This window comes from Diabrotica undecimpunctata, chromosome 2 (assembly GCF_040954645.1).
Source record: "Diabrotica undecimpunctata isolate CICGRU chromosome 2, icDiaUnde3, whole genome shotgun sequence".
Classification (NCBI taxonomy): domain Eukaryota; kingdom Metazoa; phylum Arthropoda; class Insecta; order Coleoptera; family Chrysomelidae; genus Diabrotica; species Diabrotica undecimpunctata.
The window spans coordinates 22373539-22395075 of record NC_092804.1 but is presented as its reverse complement, the minus strand read 5'-3'; the positions used below and the strand labels follow the sequence as shown (position 1 = coordinate 22395075).

The 21537-nt window shown below is 31.5% G+C and overlaps 1 protein-coding gene across 1 annotated transcript; it reads right to left on the bottom strand.

Annotated features, from left to right (window-relative positions):
• Nucleotides 1–3353: 3353 nt before the first annotated feature.
• Nucleotides 3354–21526, bottom strand: LOC140434327 (LMBR1 domain-containing protein 2 homolog). Its single transcript, XM_072522495.1, has 10 exons — nt 21220–21526; nt 18406–18587; nt 17208–17372; nt 16943–17153; nt 16611–16787; nt 15980–16339; nt 14233–14472; nt 13854–14055; nt 10594–10704; nt 3354–7397 (listed from the first exon to the last, which is right to left on the bottom strand). Exons 1-10 carry the CDS (start codon nt 21391–21393, stop codon nt 7117–7119), a joined length of 2103 nt encoding a protein of 700 aa, XP_072378596.1. The 5' UTR covers nt 21394–21526; the 3' UTR covers nt 3354–7116.
• Between the last annotated feature and the right edge of the window lie 11 nt (nt 21527–21537).

Sequence of the window (21537 nt, the reverse complement as noted above, 5' to 3'; positions counted from 1 at the left end):
CGATACGTTACTTCTTTACGTATAGGGAGATACGTTACGTTAGGTAGTTACAAAAACTCCCTAATATTACGTCGAGGATGAATTCCAAAAGAAACATGGCTACAACCCTTTAGGTAACACTCAGTATGAACACAGTTAATGGTAATATGTTCACGTGTAGTATACAAGATTTGTTGCTAAAAATATCTAAAAAATTTATTTATCAATATTTATTTTTTCCCCTTCAGATATACCCAAACAGTTTTCGTAGTCTTGAGATTTTCTATCATCTTTATCACCTTAATCGAGGCAAAAATTTACCTTTTCATGCTTTTTTTTTAGTTTTGAGAACGAGAAAAAGTCACAGGGGACCAAATCCGGTGAATATTGTAGCTGGAGCATAATTACCGTGATTGTTTTGGACAAAAAACATGAACAAGCAATGGCAATCATTGTTCCACAATTCCGGGCGTTTTTTTTCTTTCAAATTCAAATAATATTCATTATTGGCCGACCTTCTGGTAAGAACTTGTAATTGAAGAAAACAATCGGCAACACTTTCAGCATTGACTGAATTTGGTCGCTGTTCTGGTAGCTTCCAAAGGGATGATTGGTCTTTAGTTTCATCGTCATAACGATATAGCCAATTTTCTTTAATGTTTTCATCGGTTGTTAACATATCGGCCGTTTGTGAAGAGATTGTAGCACTTGTATACATTTCTTGCACAAAGTAGACTCGCGAAATGCTACAGTCAATATTGTAAAAAATGGTATTTGGGTGCTTTCACACAACGGGGATGCGTTGTACGCTTCTCCCTACTTCCATATAGTGTATTTGAAGAATAAGCTGGAGTAAATTCTCAGAATACTAATCTTCGCACCTCGAAATACATAGGCGTGCACATCTTCTAACTAAAACGTAATCTTAAAAGAAAAGTTTGCGTTAAATTTATTTGGATATTTAGAACAAAGTAATTAATCCAATCCAATACTGGTTTAAAATAAAAAGATATACATAAAAAGAATAAAAATTCTATTATCAGTTAATATAAAATAATAAAACACAATAAATTATACTGAAACGTAAAATACATACACAAAAACTGTAAGTTTTTATATATTCCTATTAATAAATAATAATATTCCTAATACTAATAATATTAGAAATAAGAATGAAAATTATATTAGCAATAAAAAATAAATAAAAAATAAACAATGAAGTTGTCGGCAATTGGTTCAAATGTAAAATTAAGCTTCCTCATATTCTCTTTCAGACGAAGTGTTATCCGATCCAGGATGAATTATTATAGGTTCCATACTGCTATCTATTATATGGTCAAGCTCCCACATATTTTTCTCAATATCCATAACGTGATTAATACATTTTTGCCAATGTTCAGTCGTTACTTCGGATATTGATTTATGAAAAAGAATAGTAACATCTGACAATTTAAAAGTTGTATTATTTCGAGCAACGTTACTTTTAACTTCGGCCCATACTAATTCAATCGGATTTAGCTCGCAATGATACGGTGGTAGGCGAAGTATTTCGATTCCTCGTTTTTTGGCTATTTCCTCAATGACATATTTTTTATAATTTTGTTTATTAATTTTAGCAAGCTCTAATAATTCTGCTTTTGTCATTGTATTGTCAAAGATTAAATTCTTAGAAGTTAACCACATTGCAATTTCATCTTTCCTCCATTGAGTAGTTGGTAAACGTTCAACTAATCTAGAGTGGTAACTTGCATTGTCCATCATAATAACTGAATTTTTAGGTATGAATTCAATCATCTGTTCTAAATATTCTTCAAACACGTCTCCGTTCATCTCTTCGTGATAATCACAGGTCTTTTTTGATTCAAACAAAAGTAAACCCTCCTTAAGAAATCCATTCATACTACCTATATGGGTAACAATTATTCATCGTCGACCTTTACCTGTTGGTTCCTTGAAACCAGGTGAATATCCTTCCAGAAATGCTTGTCGACATGTTTTTATAGTTTTGTCTTTCCATACTCTCCCTACAGTATGCCCTTCATTAACCCACGTTTCATCTAAATAATAAATGTTCTTATTTTCTGTCCTCATTTTTTTTTATTTTTCTGAGGTAGTCTCGTCTCCAACACACAATTTCTTCGGAATCGATAAGCATTGACTGTCTGCCCACTTTTTTATACTTAAAGTTTAACTCATGAAAAACTTTCCAAAGTTTGTCTCTACTTATTGTGGGTAAATCGGGATCGTCGGTAATGGCTTGTAAAACTTTATCTAAAGTTGGTATTTGTTTGTTAAAAAAAAAATGAGTGGACCATTCTATGAATTGCATTTTTGAAAAATTCATCCACATTCACTTTCGACAACTTTGGTCTTCCTGGTCTCGGTTTGGGTGGCGTTATGCCAGCTGATTTTTCCTCTTTTAAAATGTTATATACAGTTGATTTTGAATATCCCATTACTTTAGACGAAATTTCAACTATACTATCAACAGTATTGGAAGGATTGTGTAAAATAATTGTAGACGTTAAGGATAACACTCTTTTCGTTAAGTGATAAATGATTCAACTTTAATTTTTTAACTGGTGTATAATCACACGTTAATTCCATATTCTATAAACTCACTATTCACTCTTGCAAAAAACAACTGTGTCAGATCTCTTCACTCGCTTATAATCGACTAAACAAAAATTTTCTGATATTAATGAATGACTCTTTAAAGACCATTAACCATTTTATTAATCATTGGTTTTCCAAACAAAATCGAAATTTATACTATTTAAGATAGCGTTCACATTTATCAGAAACCATCTTTCGCTAATCGACTTTTTCTATCTAAACTATCAAAAGACCATTAACTAAATATCTATGTATTTTAAGAGTTTCTTTTTTTCTTTTTATTTAATGGGTCATTATCATAACGACAAAAATAACCATAAATAACGTTACTAAAATAAACAGATTTATATAAATATAATATGCTTTGAAAATGGTTTAAATATCTAACAAACCGAAACAAATAATGTAATACCCTTAAAGTACGTCTATGACCAGCTGAAAAAACCCTAGCCTACACAGTTCTAACAATAGCAGGTATTTAAATTTTACGATAGTCCATGTGACATGAAAAAATTTCTATCTAAATAGTCAAACCCAACGTAAAATAAGCTAAAATATTGACGTTGTAAGAAAAGCACACGTACTAAAATATGCTTAACAATTTAGTTTTTTTTTCTGAGAATTTACTCCAGCTTATTCTTCAAATATACTATAGTCTAAGCCGTATCTATTTTTCCCCAACTGCAGAAGGACTAACATTAGAGATACGGGTGGCTTTCTTAAAAAATTCTTGATATTCATTTATAAAATAAATAAAGTACACTGTTTTATGTATCAATTTATTAAATACAAATATAAAGACACTAATTCGCTAGCTGTAAACAATAAGTGATTTTACCTTAACTCTAATTGAGTACGTGTAAAATTGGCTATATATTTCACAGTAAAAAAAATAAATCGAATGATTTTTTTGACTAGTAACACAATGTGAAATATGTCGATAATAGTTATAAGAAATTCAACAATTTGACAAGGTAATAAAATCAATTAGTACGTCGGGCAATATTAGCATAATGACTAGAATATATTACACACTTCCGTGGTCAAATACAACATCCACTGTTGGTGGAATAAATGAGCACAAATAATTAATCTGGATATTAATATTAATCGAGAAGTGAATCATCTGAAAGCGATAAAGATGCTTCAGACTGATAATAATGTCTATTATTAAGATTATAATTATTAAAATACATTTCTGTTAAATATACCGTTAAACAATGTCATTATTGTTGATTTCCTCTAGTATAAGTCCTATAATTTATTTTTTTTATTATAATAAAAACATTTTAAAATCTGGAATGGTACTAAATACAGTTCTTTGTAAAAAACATACAAATAATTTAAAATGTACATGTCTTTAAAACATTCTAAATCAATTCGAAACATATAGACGCCGCATAACAACAATAGGACATTGACAAAACATTAAACGAAATCCTAAAGTTACTACTACTACTACTATCAGACGTCCTGTGTTGCTGTGAATCGACGATATGTACATTTGTCAATATTTGATTGCACTAATGTCAACTTAAAAAATAATTAAAAGTACATAAATATTATTTTTATCAGAAAGGAAACAGCATGAATATGAATGAGACCATAAATATATTTAACAGGATCATTACATTAGGCACAGATGACTACCAAAACGAAAGCTTGAATATCCATGTCTAAAATAAACTCCACGTCCATAAAATTAAATTTTTAGCATACGCAGGTGTCTATTATGATTTTCATCTCTCAACTGCCACGTGTCAAAGGTCTGTGACACACATAACAGTCAATAAACGTTTCTTTTCTGTTATATATCCAGTTATCTCTAGTATAACATTCAGAATAGGCTGGTATAATTTGTAATAGTATTCATATACCATTACAAAGTAAGTATAGCAAATAAAGTATCATATCGTAAGAATAAAAGCTTAACAAACAATATATTACAAGATAGGCACTGAAATATGACATTACAATTAAACATATGCTAACGTTTAATTGATTAATATTTCTCCACAAATCTGATGTAGATAGATTGTAGGTACTTATGAAACAATACGAAATAAAGTGAATTAGATATAGAACAGTATAACAGCTCCAATCATCATTAAATAACAAACTCTTACACGCAGGAATGAATTCAAGCTACAAATAGTTACAAAGTCACTTAAAACGATTAAAATCAAATCTTGTAGATTGCCTAATATCACAACTTAATTATCTAACTTACATAATGTTAAAATAGTAAAAAGGGCATATTGAATTCTTAAGTTTAAACAATATACTGGGACATTTGGATGAACCAAACGTTAAATATAGAAATAAAGTCCTAATAAATACAATTCTGCTGAGTTCCTGCCGATCACTAATTGATATTACAAATGGTATCTTTTTTATAATCTGGTATCGATATTTACAATTAAACTAGGTTATGGTCCTTTTTAATAACCAAAAGTAGCTGTTTGACTTGTATTACATTAATGATATAATCTTGCCACAAACAAGGAATCTCTATCTCTGATATAACCCAAAAAAAATTGGGTTACTCGGAAGCGATAAAACACAGTAAGAAAGTCCGAAACGCATTCAATCCCACCCAAATAATAATATGATCTCTTACTGCTGGATGATACGGAAACATCAAATCTTACAGAATCTAATCTTACCGCCACATTTTCGCAACTCCATTAAACTTGTATATTGGAACTATATTATGGGAAACAAAAATGCAGCCTTCTCCAACTAATAATAAAACAAAGAATAGAGGGTAAATGAGAACCTGGTAGAACGATATTTAACACATTTTTATCGGTAACGAACAGAGTTATGTGATGGATCTAGAGGAAAAGAAGAAGAAGCCATTGAATCTTGTATGTAGAATTTTTCTAATTAATTGATAAAAGGCCAGATTTATAGTCTAGAGAATCAATCTCATTATTTGAGAATCTTGGCCAGTGGATCTGAAACCTATATGACACCCTACTCAGATCAGCAGACAACAGGGTTATTTGATAGCTCTGGGGAATCCTAAAATATAATTAAGAAATATTAGGGATGTCATTAGACAGTATAGACGATGAAAAATATGACAGAGTCATACTTTATAATACATAAATTGGAAGATTACTGGAACAGCTGTATTGAAAATCATTATATTACATAATAAAATGTATTTCAAACCTTAATATAGTGGTTTTCTATAATATTACTAGAAACTTCTGGTTACTAAAATAGACATAATACAATTTATAATATTTTACAATAAAAAAAACTTAACAATCAACAAAGTAGGGAACAAAAGGGTTGCCAAAAATAAAGAGAGTTGCCTTTATAAAGTAGAGCTTCTTTCTGGCCCAATTTTGAGATTTAATATTACAATTGCAGAAATATACACTAATATTTATACCAGAGATTTATTTGTTTCTCTTCAGGCATGTAATAACAATAGGTAATATGCACTGAATTTTAAATAAGTAAAATGTTTATCAGCAGTTTTTATAACCGTCCAGAGAAAAATGCCAGCACCACTTTTTTTAAAAATATACATACTTCCTAAAGAGTTGTGATAATGACCCTAAGAATCGCCGTAGTAAACTCATAAGGTTAAGTCAACAGGCCATATCTAACTTTAGTGGGAATGAGCACATCTAAAAGTACAAGCTAGTGCATAAATTCATATTTTCAATGATAGTAGTATATGCATAATACAGAGTAGAGAAGAGTAGAAAAAATAGATGTATTATAAAATTAGGACATTCAGTTTTGTTATTATCTTCGATAAAGTTCTGATTGCTATGTACAACTTAAAATTACAATTTTAAAGTAGGCAACCAATGATACAGATCGTCAGTCGCAAATTTGCCAGCATTTTACATTTCTCGTATATAAGGTCTGATTGACAATGGTGGATTGGCAGTTGTGTTCAGTTTGCCAATGGGTTGAGGTGTCGAACGACCACGTCTTCACGCATAGACAATGACAAAATGATATTTTCTCAAAACGTTTACAAAAGCTTCTCATCAAAGTTGAACGGCTGAATACCTGACAATGTTTTTCTCAATCTTCTGTTCAATATTCTTATGTACAAAACTAAAGGCTATTTTTTTAAAATTCTTATTTCGATAAAAAAAAAGAATTGGAAATAATAGTGGAAAGACATCGATACACATACAGAGAGAAACGAGACAATACTGAGTACCGTTACAGAAGGGAAGTAAAGGAAGCGTTGCTCAAGAAAATGATAAACAAACAACAATAAATTCTCTGTCCATATAGTCATTTTAGCTGACCAGTCAAATATCTGCTATTTGACTGAATTTTAAATAAGCGTAAATTTATTGAAGATACTGTGGAGATTTTTAAACATTTTTCTGTTATTTATATGTAAAAAATAGTTTTTATTAAAGGGAGAAGATCTGCATTATATTTATCTTATACTCTGAAAAACAAATCACATCGAAAGTGCTTCTATGTGCATAGCCACTTACTATTGAAAATATATCTAAACAACTCTGACAAGATCTAAACATCGTCGAAAATCCCTCGCGGAGGCCCGCCTACCCTGTTGTTCCTATAAAAACCATCCAACTGAAAAGTGTTGTCCGAAAATCTCGGATCCAACTCGTTGGAATTCATCCGTTCGTTTATTCTCGTACTGGCCCCGAATCGGGAGTCGATGTCGTCTTCGCTCGGCGGAAATCGAGTGTCCACTTCGGAGGCGAATCTAGTGCCGTTGTAGGAATCTAAACCATGCGAGTCTCTGAGAACTGAGCGACTTGTGTCCAGGTCCTCCATTTGCCGCACTGAAAATAGCAATTTATGCAGTTTTTTAAAAAAAGCCTGAATACTATTATTCAAAAGTTCACATTAATATATACTATAATTAATAATATTATAAGTTCTCTTCCAAGCATATCCACAAGAGTAGCCTATTTAATCGTAAAGCTAAACCGAAGGTATAAAATAAAGATTATTCAAGTATATGCTCCAACAACGGACCATCCGGATGAGCAGATTGAAGAATTCTACGATGATATCTAAACGGCACTGAAAGAAACACCAACACACTACACGATTATATGCGGCGACTTTAACGCAAAGATCGGTCTAAAGCAGGATGAACAGGAAACAGCACTAGGTAAATTTGGTTCCAAAGGCATAAACGAGCGTGGACAAACACTACTAGAATTTCTATTACAACAAAATCTATACCAGATGAATAGTTTCTTCTCTAAAACAGACCACAGAAGATGGACGTGGAAAAGCCCAGATGGCAAGATCAGAAACGAGATAGACTACATAATCAGTGACAAAAAACATATATTCAACGATGTCACAGTCCTTAATAGCTTTACCACAGGTAGCGATCATAGAATGGTAAGAGCGAAACTAAAATTAGACTTAATAACAAAAAAATACAAAATGATTAGGAAGAAAGCCAGTCCGACATTGGACGACACAACGAATTTAAATGAATACCAAGACAATATCAATAAAATCCTACAACAAAATGAATACATAAATAATGTAAATACCCTAAACGAAAATATCGTAGAAGCTATTCGAGAGGCTCAAGTAAAATACTGCCCTAAAAGAGGACAAGACGAAAAAATAATCATTGAAACAAAGCAACTAGTGGAAACTAGAAGAGAAATCAAAGGAAGTGAAAGCATTGACGAAGAAACACTACGAAAAATAAATAAAGAAGTATCAAAAGCTATGAGGAAAGATTTAAGAATAAAAAGGTCCACCGAGAATATATAGAAGAGAATAAAAGTCTGAAAGTCCTGAGAAGACGGCTAAACAATGGAAAATGTGAAATACACAAACTAAAGAACAAAGGAATCCTCATATCAAATAGAGAAGAACTACTACACATAGTTGAAGACTTCTATCAAGAACTATACACAAGTCAAAGAGAAGACCAAACGAACTTGGAAGCCACCGCATCACGCAAAATCATCAACCAAGGTCCAGAGCTCATTCCAGAGATCACACTAAGCGAAATCCAAGACGCAATGAAAAAGATGAAAAACAACAAAGCACCAAGAGAAGACGGAATCATAATAGAAGCTATAAAGATGGGCAGACGTACCCTTCTCAACCAAATAAAAATTTTGTTTAACCTTTGTCTAACAGATTGTTGCAGATCAGAAACATGGAACAACGCAGTAAAAATTTTACTACACAAGAAAGAAGACAAGGCGCACCTAGAAAACTATAGACCAATCAGCTTATTGAACCACATCTATAAAATGTTTACCCGAATAATTACGACAAGACTAAAAAAAAATTTGTATTTCTATCAGCCCCGAGAACAAACTGACTTCCGCTCAAAATTCGGAACAAATTATCACCTACAAACAGTAAAATCATTAACAGAAAAATCGGTAGAATATAACAGATCACTGGTACTTATCTTCGTAGACTTTCACAAAGCCTTCGATACCGTGGAATTAGACAGCATTATAACTGCTCTGAACAATAGTAGAATAGACTACCGGCTTACAAAGTTAGTAAAAACATTGAACCAAAACGCCACAATGCGTATAAAACCACATGATACCACCAGAGAAATTCATATAAAGCGAGATGTGAGACAGGGCGACACTCTCTCACCTAAATTATTTATAACGGTCCTCACATACGCCTTTAAAATGATAAAGTGGGAAACTAGAGGAATAAAAATAGACGGAGAAATGTTCAATCATCTGCGTTTTGCCGACGATATAGTACTTATTACCGAAGATCTGCGTGAAGCACAACAAATGCTAATTTATGACAAATTTGGTTTCCAGCGAACACCTAACCATCCAAAATCAAGTGGTAGAATTGACAGACAAGTACATATATCTCGGTCATAAAATCAGAATAAGCAAGGATAATCAGATCTTTGAATTTCAGAATTTTAACGACGAATAACACTTGCTTGGGCGGTGTATGGTTCACTAAGAGCAACATCCCGATAGCTATGCAACGAAAGACATTTGACCAATGCGTTCTTCCTATTATGACATATGGAGCAGAAACTCTCACAAAAACAACAGCACTAAAAATTCGAGTGGCACAAAGGCGCATGGAAAGATCGATTCTCGGCGTGACAAAAAAAGACAAAATAAGGAACCAAGACCTAAGGAAAAGAACAGGTATCACTGATGTCGTCGAACGTATAGCCAAGCTGAAATGAAATTGGGCAGATCACATAGCGAGACTAAAAGACTCAAGATGGACCAGAAAACTAATTTACTGGCGCTCAAGAAAAGACAAACGCAGCAGAGGACGACTACCAACACGCTGGATGGACGACATTAAACGAATATCCAAAAAATGGCAACAAGACGCACAGAACCGTGAAGAGTGGCGAAAAATGGGAGAGACCTATGTCCAGCAGTGGACAGAAGAGGTTGCATGATGGAGGTCTCTATCAGGGCCTTCTTTAAGTCGTGATGAATTGTTGTGTTTTGGGCATATCAAACTTATTGCCTGCGATTTGAGACAGGTGGAGGACATTTGAGGATGATTATGTTAAACAATAGACAAATCGGGGCTGATTGATGATACTTTGTACCGACAGGACATATTTACATCCGAACTATACCAAAGATTAAACAGCGACGGATAACGGTTAATGTAGGAAATTGAAATATTTTAGATAAAATAATTTTAAAAGCAATAGAAAATATTTATATTTTTCTTCGCAATGAGAATATAAATACCTCAGAGGAACACAACAATTAGCTGACAACGCCTATTAATCTGAGAACAAAGTGGAAGTAAAATAATCCTTCTTAGTGGCTCAAGGTCGCGGTTCAACTCAACTTTGTCACAAAGTACATGACTGTCAAAGACTACCTTACTATTTAAATAGACATTAGAAATATTTATTGTTATAATTGTACATAATATATAAAAAATAAAGTACTAATCGACTTGGATTGTTATTCACTTTGATAATATCAAATAGGTACTAATTTATCTAATGCATTATATGGAGCTTACCTATCTCGGTACTGTTTCTAGGCTGTCTAAATCTTCCCGTTGACGGAAATCTTTCATTGTATTCCCGGCGTCTAGTTGATGATTCTTCGGCTCTCTGTCTTCTACGCTTTTCTAAAAATATGTACAGTCTACGTGAATCAAACACTTAATCTAACTAACTGATAATATCTGATAAATAGTCATAATCCAGGAAGTTTTCTGTATTTGTTCTATATTTTAATAAATAAAATGGATACATGCGCCGAGTGTGATAACCAATTTGACTTAAACCAAGTTATTTCTTGTGATGGATGCAGAACAGTTCTTTGTATTGAATGTGGTAATCTAACAGCATCTGAAGTTAAATGCATGCAGTTGAAAACGAAACGTAAACTAAAGTTTTTCTGTGAACAGTGTGAAGTGGGATTTCAGAAGGTACCAGCTCTGTTAACGAAGTAAGTGAGCTTAAGAAAAGTATAAATAAAATTCTACACAAGGAAAATGTCACATCTGTTGCACCAGATATGGAGGATACTATTTCCGAAATGCTGGAGAAGCAAAATAGGGCTTCCAATACAATTATATTTAATCTCAATGAATCAATTAAAAAAAAATGGGAACGTAATGCAGAGGGCAAACATGCGGTAGTTAATGTTTTGACTGATTGTAATATTAACAAAAATAGTATAAAACTATTTATATTGGGAAAATTTGCTAACAGAACGAGACCCATTAAAGTAGTATTAAATACAGCTGAAGATGCTAAAACTGTTGTCAAAAATAAAAGATTAATTAGAGTGCTGGATGTCAGAATTTCCCTGGATCAAACAAAAGCCCAGAAAGAATATTTCAAGAAAATCAAATTACAGTTAGACGGTGTGGTTAAGACATAAATGTATCTCAAAAAAAAAACTAGTAAGTAGTCCTACTATATTATTTAATATTGATATTTTATATTTAAATGCATAGAGATTGTTAAACAAAATGGACCAAATTAAGTTAAGTTTGCTGTGTTATTATCCTAAAATAATAGTGGTTAGTGAAGCTTGAGTTACAAGTGAAATTGAAGATTCTGAAATTGCTTTGTGTGGGTATAAGGTGATACGCTGCAATTCATCTAAACGATCTACAGGGGGTGTTGTACTATATGTTCAGGATAACCTTAAGTGTAATGCCGCTAAAACTTTTGTTAAAGAAGATAATTTTTGGTGTACATTTATTAAGTAGATTCTTACAAGATTGTTTTGAGCGGCATATATTATTCACCTTCTAGTTCTGATGAAGTATTTTTAGAGAACTTAGAGCATATTTTTGACGAATTATTTAAAAGTCATATCATTTGTATTTTACTGGGTGGTTTTAATTTGGATTTTTTAAGTACTAGCTTCTACACACAGAAAATTAAAGCAATGTTTTTACAATTTGGTATTAAGCAATTATTAACTGAACCTACTAGAATTACGAATGTTGGTGAAACCTTAATTGATTATGTTCTTGTTAATAATGATCTGATTAGTTGTTTTGTTCAGTCAACTCCCAAGTTGAGTGATCATTCAATAATATCAGTCAGTTTTAGTAATATTTTTCAAACGTTACAGATATCTTAACGAGGAAAAAATATATCAAATCCAAATGAATTTACGTTCTTGTGATTGAGATTTAGATTCTACTGATGTCAATATTATTTACAATGAAATTTTATCAAACATGTCAGATTAAAAGTTACATAACATGGTTTGATAATGAAGTTAATAGTAAAATTAAAATTAGGGATAAATTATACAAAGAGTTTAAATGCCAAATGGTAGAATTTTAAAAGAGCAAGAAATGTGGTAGTTAGTATGTTAAAAGCAAAAAAAGAACTAAATTAGAAGGCTATGGTGTTGAAGGAAATGTTCTTGAATGGTTTAAAGATTACTGATTGAATAGAAAGCAACAAGTGAGGATTGATGATATTACTTCTTCTGAAATTAGTGTTAACGTTTAGGTATCTCAAGGTAGTATCTTAGGACTCGTTTTGTTTATATTGTGTTAAAATGATATAAACTTGTTTGTTAAATGTGATTTCCTTAATTTGTATGCAGATGACATGTTACTTGCATGTTTTGGTTCAGACTTAGAAAATGCTGTATCTAGAATGAATTCAGCATTGCAGTCTGTTAATAAATATTTAAAGATCAACAAACTAAAAATGTGTTAAAGACGATGGCTATGATAATAACAACTAAATATAAATACTCAAATATTGATATAAATACCATTAATTTTTTAAATTGACAATGATAAAATATAAATGATCACAAAAATTAAGTACCTTGATTTTCAATTGGATAATTTATTATCTTTTAATGACCAAAAAAAATTTTTTTTGAGAATATCTAAAAATTTGTCAACTTCAACTAAAATTACAATTTTTAATGCAGTTATTCAACCTCTCTTCGATTTTTTGCTCATCGGTTATTTTTCTCTTCAATTTAAATCAATTTGCCCAGTTGCAAAAATTAAAAAATCGTGGAATGAGAATCATTCTTGGTGGAAGCAGATATACACTTATAGCAACAATGCTTAGCACGCTGCAATGAGTTTTAGTTCAACAAAGAGTCTTTTCATCTTACAATGGTGTTCATTTATAAAATTTTAAATAATTTGGCCCCTGCTCACTTTTGTGAGTTTATTAAGTGGAATTGTGATATTCACAATTACCGTACTCGAGGTAATTGCAATTTACACATTTTGAAAAAAAAAAAGGACGGCTTCGGGAAACTCTTTGTTATTTAAGGGTTTTCATCTTTTTAATAAGCTTCCTCAAACAGTTAAAAGTTGTTCATCTGTACAAATGTTTAAAAGCATATTAATGAACCATAATAAAAGCACCAATAGTTAGGTAGTTGTTTTTTAGTCGTGTTTTTATGTTATATTATTACTGTTTTATAACTGTAGGTACTATATTTTAAGTGTAATTGTTAATTTTATCTTATTATATATTAATGCGACACATTGATTACTTTTGTGTATATTAGGGCTTTTCCTATTTTTGAATAAATAAATTTCTTCATAAATATTTTGACTGAAATTTCTATTAGTCATTACTTGAACGGTAAGTCCCATGTATCTCATATTTTTGTCAAATGTTACACTACTACCACTATACCACCTAACCTACTGATTTATTCAAACTAGAAAAAATCAGGTCCGGTTTTAAAAAATTAGTTCATTTTGTTCATTGAAAAAATTTCACGCTGTAATACGGTTTTTGAAAACTAATATGAATTTTTACTCACCTCGTTTTACCAATTCTCTACCTTCCTCTACTAAATCCGTAGTCATTTCGTCGTCTCCGATGAATTGATGAAATCCGACCATTGACAATATCCTAGATCCTAGACTAAAATACGTAGCAAGGCAAAAGGCAAGTATAGCCATGGGGAAATAAATATTAAAGCCATGAGAAATTATGCCGATGATATCCATGTGACCCATGATCTAGAATCAAACATTAAGATTCATAAATCACTATCATGTCCTAGTTACACAGATAGAAAATTTGAAGAACACTAAAAGTAAAACAAATATCGTTGCCACATTTCGAATCAGCTAGTACAATTTGGAAAATTTAGCAGAAATCACAGACAAAGAATAAATGCAAAAGTAAATACTAACCTTCGTGTAGGAAGTTTCTGAAACGTCGGTGTGGAGTACGTGGCTGTCCATATGGATCAAGCTGAGGAAATTCAAACACAGTGGTGGAGTGAGCCGACTCAGCATCATTCCGGAGAATATTAGACTGTACTCGTTCGTTTGGTGATGAGGGGCAAGGTAATATAAATTGAGGACTCTTATTTTAAGTACTGTAGAAAATGCGCAGTAGCACATATATAAGATTGTTATTGTTGATAATATCTAAAAAATAAAATCATTGAGTTTTGTTATTAAATTATTAGGTTAATAGATATTTATTAAAAATCCTTTAAAAGTAGAGCGTGGCTAAATCAACAGTTTTCTTGATTTAGGTGCCAAGATCGCATTCTTCATATTACGTGCGTAGGCATAAGCATAGGTAAGTAGTTTCGCTTTTATACATCAGTGCAACGTGGCAACACTGCTGTGCGATGCCGAATTGTAACAATAAAAAATGGGACGTACGGTATTTGTTATTTTACGATTGTTGATCACTGTATTTATGTCGTCGTAGATACCCAATTCCGTGTAAGTACAGTAAACATGAACGTGTTGACATTGTACCTGCGTTATCAGGCTGATTATGAGACAATTTTCAATTGATTCGCGGCTCAGCATCGCAACAAGCTCATTCTTACAAGATGGTGTATAAACTAAACAAGAAATTCCAAGAAATCGGATCCATAGTTATAGTTTATTAAGTTTAAGTTTATAGTTATAGACGTAGGACTCCAACATTGGGGTTGCTAACCCTTAGACGAGGTGTCTATGAGAACATGTTGAAAGCAACTCAAGTTGCTATAGAGACCCTGTTTAAGGTCAATAAAGAGCATGTCAAGTACCCGATTTCGTTCATAGGTGTTATTATGTATCATTTTTAAGATAGAAATTTGATCCACTCTCGATCTTTCTGCTCTAAACCCTTCTTTATATTCATCTACTATATCATTCTCATGCTATTTCGATCTATTATGTATAATTTTTCTTCTCGCCACACTATCAGTATTAAATTACATGGCTTTTTTTGTATTGTATCTACTCCCATTTTTGAAATTTCTGCTGAGATTACATTTTCCCCTGCGCTTTTACCTTTTTAAATCATTTTATTGGTTATTTTAATTCCTGCTCTATTGGTTCCTCTACATGCTCCTTCTCATTATCAATTGACCTGTTATTTCATTTATTTGAATAACTTCTTCATTGTTTAACAGTTCTTCAAAATATTGCTCGTGACCATTTGTTTAATTTTCCTGCGCTATTTCCAATGAGTAATCCTTCTTTATTCCTACAAAAAATTGTCCCTGTGTTATTTGATGTTCCGGTTTACCTCACTTCTCACTTGATAGCAATTGTTTATTTCTTTGCTAATATAGTGCTCTTGTATTGTTTTTAATTGTCTTTCCAGATATTCTCTCTTTTTTGCCTGTAAATTCTTTTAACTTCTTTTCGTTTCGACTTGTGATTTCTAATCTCGAATCTAATGTTTCTTGGGCTCTATTATTGTCTCTTTCCAGCTTTGCTTTATTTCTCAATGCTAGCACATCTAATCCAAACTTTTCGATAATATTTGACAAGCTTTTTAGAGCTCCTGCTTCAGTCCATATGAATTATCTCCAGTAGTATTGTTATGGAGTTTTAGTCCAAACTATATATGATATAATGTAATAAAGCAATTGTACACGAAATAAATAGTGTAAATCTCGTTACATTATTTATAAAACATACATACCTGAATTGTGAAATAATCATAATGACTTGTAGCCGCATTCACGATAACTGCAAAGATTGAAAGTGGGGGACTGGCACTGAAGAATGTCACTTCTGACCACACTACGCAGACCGAAAATATTCCAGCTAGAACAGCTAACAGTTTTTGGGTATAGCAGTACAGTAGACACTTCCAGTACCATTCGATCTTCGATGTGTAAATGTACCTTCCAAACCAACTGTGTCTCTTCTCGAAGGTTCTTTTAAATACTCTGTCTCGAGATATTTGGTTTTTTAAAGTATCTTCTAACTCGAAAATTTTTTCTACCATTAAATTCCACTGCGTTTCAGTTCTTTGTAGAACTTGTAAGGATTTTATAGTCTGAAAAATATATTACAGCATTAAGAGAAAGTATGTTACCTGGAATTTAAAAAAAGAAGTTGGATAAATGTGTAGTGATTTAGAGTAGTACTAAAGTTTTGTGATTTAGACCAAATATTAACTGATACAAATCGAAAATTCTGCATAATATAACTGATATAATTCACAACAGAATTATACCCATTGCTTCAGCTTATTATGCAGAGTAATATAACCCAGGTCATCTCAGAAATAATATAAGTCTTAAGTATTGGTCATCTACCATACTCACCTGTTTATGAAGCCGAATAAGAGCTTTTTCACTAGGCACATCAGTCGGGGTATCATCTGGCAATTGTCGTCTCTTCATCCTGTCTTGCAATTCTGCGGGGACTTTCATCAATATTGTTTCCAAATAGGGATAAAACGGATGACCAGGTCGCACTGCCAATGAAACCGCCTGCAGAGACTAAAAAAATAACAAAAAATTGCTATTCAGTAAATTTTCGACAGTAGCATTCAAATTGTCTGAAAAAGAAAAGGGTAAAAGGGGATAGTGCTTCATACATACATATATCTAAGCCTATATTAGCAAGACTATTGAATATATGATAAATACCTTACCTCTAATACATCATCGACAGTTTCTTCTGCCTCACATCTATCAGAGCTTAACTTTGCTGCTTTAAAATAGGACTCAGTTAGTGTTAAACTGTGATTAGATTTATTCCAAAGTCTTCTTGGCACCTCTACTAAGGCATACCCGAATAAGAGAACCAGCAAAAACAATCCCCATGTATTACTAGCAGATGAAGCAATTGCTTTTAATTTATTCCTACAAGTAAACAATTTCAGAAATACATCCATAATACTTGGAGTACAAGCTTACCAATCTAAGTGAATGCCTTTAAGTGCAAGATACACTAACAAAACACCACAGATAAGTAAATAGGATCCATAATAAATAGCATTATCTATTAAAGCAGATTTTAGCTTTCCTTTGATGGAAAAATCTCCAGCTTTTATGTAAGACTGCATCATGGGCATCACCAGCCTAAAAAAGAGAAATTATCTATCTAATAAAAAAACTTACAATGAAGTGTAAAACTTCTTGTGTTATTGGTATATTTAATTTATACTAAAAATATCCAAAAGGATTAACAAAATTTCAAAAAGTTTTTCCCTGTTATCAGATGGATCATCAGTGATACCTAAAAGTAAGTAATTCCACTATAAATTAATGCAAAGGGGTAAAATTTTGATTGTTAATAGAAAAATATGTGATATTATTACTTGCACATTTGCAAAAAGCCATTTACCAAAAGCTGTTTACTAAAATACACTGATTTATAAGAAAATTAGGATGATTATGATGATTATATGATACTTATATATGCTACGAAAAGACAGATAAACAGATTATGTAGTGGTGGGAAGATAGGAAGGCACTTAGGACTAAGAGGCACACAAATTGAAAATGCTGATAGCTGTAAATATCTCGGTGTAAGCATTACAAACGATGGTCAGAATACAAAAGGAGCAGCAACTAAAATGGCGCAATGTAATTCATCAATATGTTAACTGAAATAATCACATCGCTTGGACCAAAAAATTTGGATATACAGAAGTATCATAGAAATAATACTTAATTACTTTAATATCTAGAAAAGATATATCGAAATCAGAGAATGGATGTGCATAAACATTGACATCCTGGAAATTATAGAATTCAAAAAGCTGAAATGGTATGTCCATTTTTAAAGGATGAATAATCAACTATGGCCAAAGCGAAATAGTGGATCCCCAACAAATGCAGGAAAAGGGGTAGACCAAGAAGATTGTGGAGAGAAGAAGTAAATGTTTACATGGTCCTTCTATGTAAATTCTGTTGTTTAATATTTATTTCCATTTCTTTCTATTAGTTTTAACATTCTGCTATTCCGATCCCGCTGAAGCATTCAACACAAAGAAGTAAAACCTATTATTGATAAGATGCAAGAGAGAAACAAAAAATTATAAAACATCACCCAATACTACTTAAAACTACCAAAACACAAATTAATAATGAAAATTATCTTTTTTCTTACCATGTTAAAAACTGTGTGCTCCAGTAGACTGTGCGCCATAAATTTTCAAACACCCTTTTGGGTAAATTAGTCCAAGGAGGTTCACAGTCATTTATGGAAATATTTGTGGGATGCAATGTATAATTTGAATTTTCTGTTGTTATATCGTCAATGTCTTCCTTGCTACACTGACGATATACAGTCTACAAAGATAAATAACATGCACTAAATTGTTACTACCTTTAAATAAATTGAATTATTTTAGAGTTTTACTCCTTTTATTACTTATTTAGATAGCTGGTATTTTAATGCCCTGTATAGGGCATAATATCAACTTATTGATATTAATTTCATTGCGCATAGATGGCAGAAGTTTAGAAAATTGGGAAAAATTAAAAATAAATTTTGTATAAATTGTACTTTTTTAATTAAAGTAATGAAAATATGATTAAAAATGTCATTCTCCTCACTAATTTATTAAAATGAACTCACTTAATGTTATAAAAGTTTATCTTCAGTTAAAAGAGAAATACATTAATTAACATCAGATATGAGTTTCATAGAAATAAATATTCAGAAACGTTTCATCTGAAATGAATGGTTAGAATGAGAGGCTAAACAAGAAATCTTCCAGTGGACAAGATTCAATTGTATAGAGGTAATTGGACCTTAAACAATATAATTTAAAAGCTGAGAAAACCAATGGATTGATGGATTGTTCACAACTGATCCAGGTCGAAGAACCACATCCCTTTCCTTAGAAGAATAATAATTTTAAAGTATTAGTTTTTGTATGTGAACATTTTGTATCTCCCAAAAATCGATTTTTATTACACCTTTACTAGTCTTATCATTATTTTAAACTAACTAAATATCCATAAGACACAGCAACTCTATGGTCAGTAACTTTCTAATATATATTTATTTATTGGCAATTAAGTCTGTATTTTTAGGATTAGATAAAAACATTTGGATACAACTCACTTGAGACCCAGAGTATAGACCAGGGTCACTTACTGATCCAGGCCTACAAATCTGGGTTTTCAAAAGACCTGAATTTCCCATGACTTCAATTTAGTCCAGGGATTCTCAGACTTAACAAAAAAAAACTTTTTAGTGGTGTTTTAGAAATAGAGATCAGCATTTTCTGAAATGGATTTAACAACCACTCCAGAAGGTTATACATATCTCAGATGTGTTTAATTGAAGTGAAATAAACAATTGTAGCCATGTCAAAATTCATTTTGATTGGCATCCATATAAAAATCCATTATTTTGTAGATTCTACCCCATCAAAAATATAAAATGGCAGTCAAATTTAAGTTTATTATATGTAGACTTAAGAATTCATTTCCAATCTCAGCTTTGATAATTTCATCCATTTCATTTAATGGGAATTAATTTAGATTTTGTACTGTTAAATGACAAGTGATTGGCATTACCCATTTTTTAATTTTATGCGGATATTTGCTATAATAACAAACTTTGTAGTCAATAAATTTTTTGTGAACAAGACTAGGTCTATCTACTGTTTATAACATAAAATGAATGAATTATTTTAAATATTTACTCCGTTGCACACCTGATGAACCAGAGTTATAAACACTTTTCTCTGGTTTTGGCTTCACAGCCAACTTGCGGCTCTTACAGCTCATACTATATTTTTTTGGAAGCCATTTGTTGTTATAACTGGTTGTACTTCAGCCAATAGGTGGCAGTTAAATTAGAAATAAAAAATTTTTGGTGCTCTGAAAAATTGGACAGGCATTTATGAAGTTCAGAGACACACAGCAGTGTTTATTTTCTGTAATCTAATGTTAATGGCATTATCACTTTATTATGTAGGGCATTTTCTTAAGAATCTTGCCTTTCTCTCTAGAATCGGTCTTTAACTGTGACCATTATGTCAAATATACTGAAATATTCAAAACAGCACTCACATTTAGTATTTTTGAACATAGAGCTTGTTAATAAACCCAAATGAGAAAAATAATAAAAAATCTTTGTTATCTAGAAACAATTCAACAAATCAATTTTTAATAAATATGAATTGCTCTCTCTTTAAACTAGTTTTCAACTCTTGGATCTTTCTTTTTTTTTTAACTTTTTTACAGAAAATGATTTTCACATTTGTTTGAGATATAATAAATGAATTGGAGGACGAGATAAATACCTTAAATTATACTTAGACCATAAACAAAAATTTCTTCTGACAATAATATTTAAATGGTTTATCTTACTTTTCTTTGTTGAAATCATTTTGTGCTTGTGTTGTACAGTTACTGGCTTATAAGTCCCATAGTGTTGCATCACTGGTTTTTATATGAATCAGACTAATTCAAGAATTTGGAAGCATAACTAATCATACAATTGGCTGTCAATTGTGATCATGGATATCTGATAACTTCGAAAAAAATGTCAACATTTTTTATTGTAACATTCATTTCACTAACAAAGAAAGCATCACACATTGACAATAATAATAAATTATCAGGCAGTATTTGATCAATTGACATCAACATATCCTAAAGAAACAGCTGAGAACTAATCTCAAAAAGGTTTGGTTGATTAATAAAATTTTTAACAGACTGTAGATCTCATATATTTATTACTATAACAAACACAGATTATTATCTATAAAAATATATCTGTACTCATGTCCTTGTCCTAAATATATGTAGCAGACTATTTAGATAGATCAATAGACTTTAGATAGACTAATAGATCATTTGTATTTCATTTAAATCTAAAGTATAACTAATATGTTTTAAATTCTTATTATTATGATCTAAATTAATTTTGTTGGTTTTGTATAGTAGTTGTCAATATACTTACTGAAATAACATCCAAAGGCAAAGCGAATATAATGAGAAAACTGCAATACCAAGCTAGTAGCACAACTAATGTTACAAATAAACGATGCCTAAACCAATTTCCATATCGGTACAAAACTGACGACGATAATATAAAAGATAACAATATTGTTGATACCAAAGGTGTATAGCTCATTTTGAAATAAAATACAATTTACTAAGAGTACGATCACTTATAACTTATTGTGTGTTATTTTCTTCTTGAACTTTCTGAGCTTCTTGTTGCATCTTCTCTAGTTTTTCCAATGTATAGCTTTTAAGGGGTATCAAACGGGGTTTA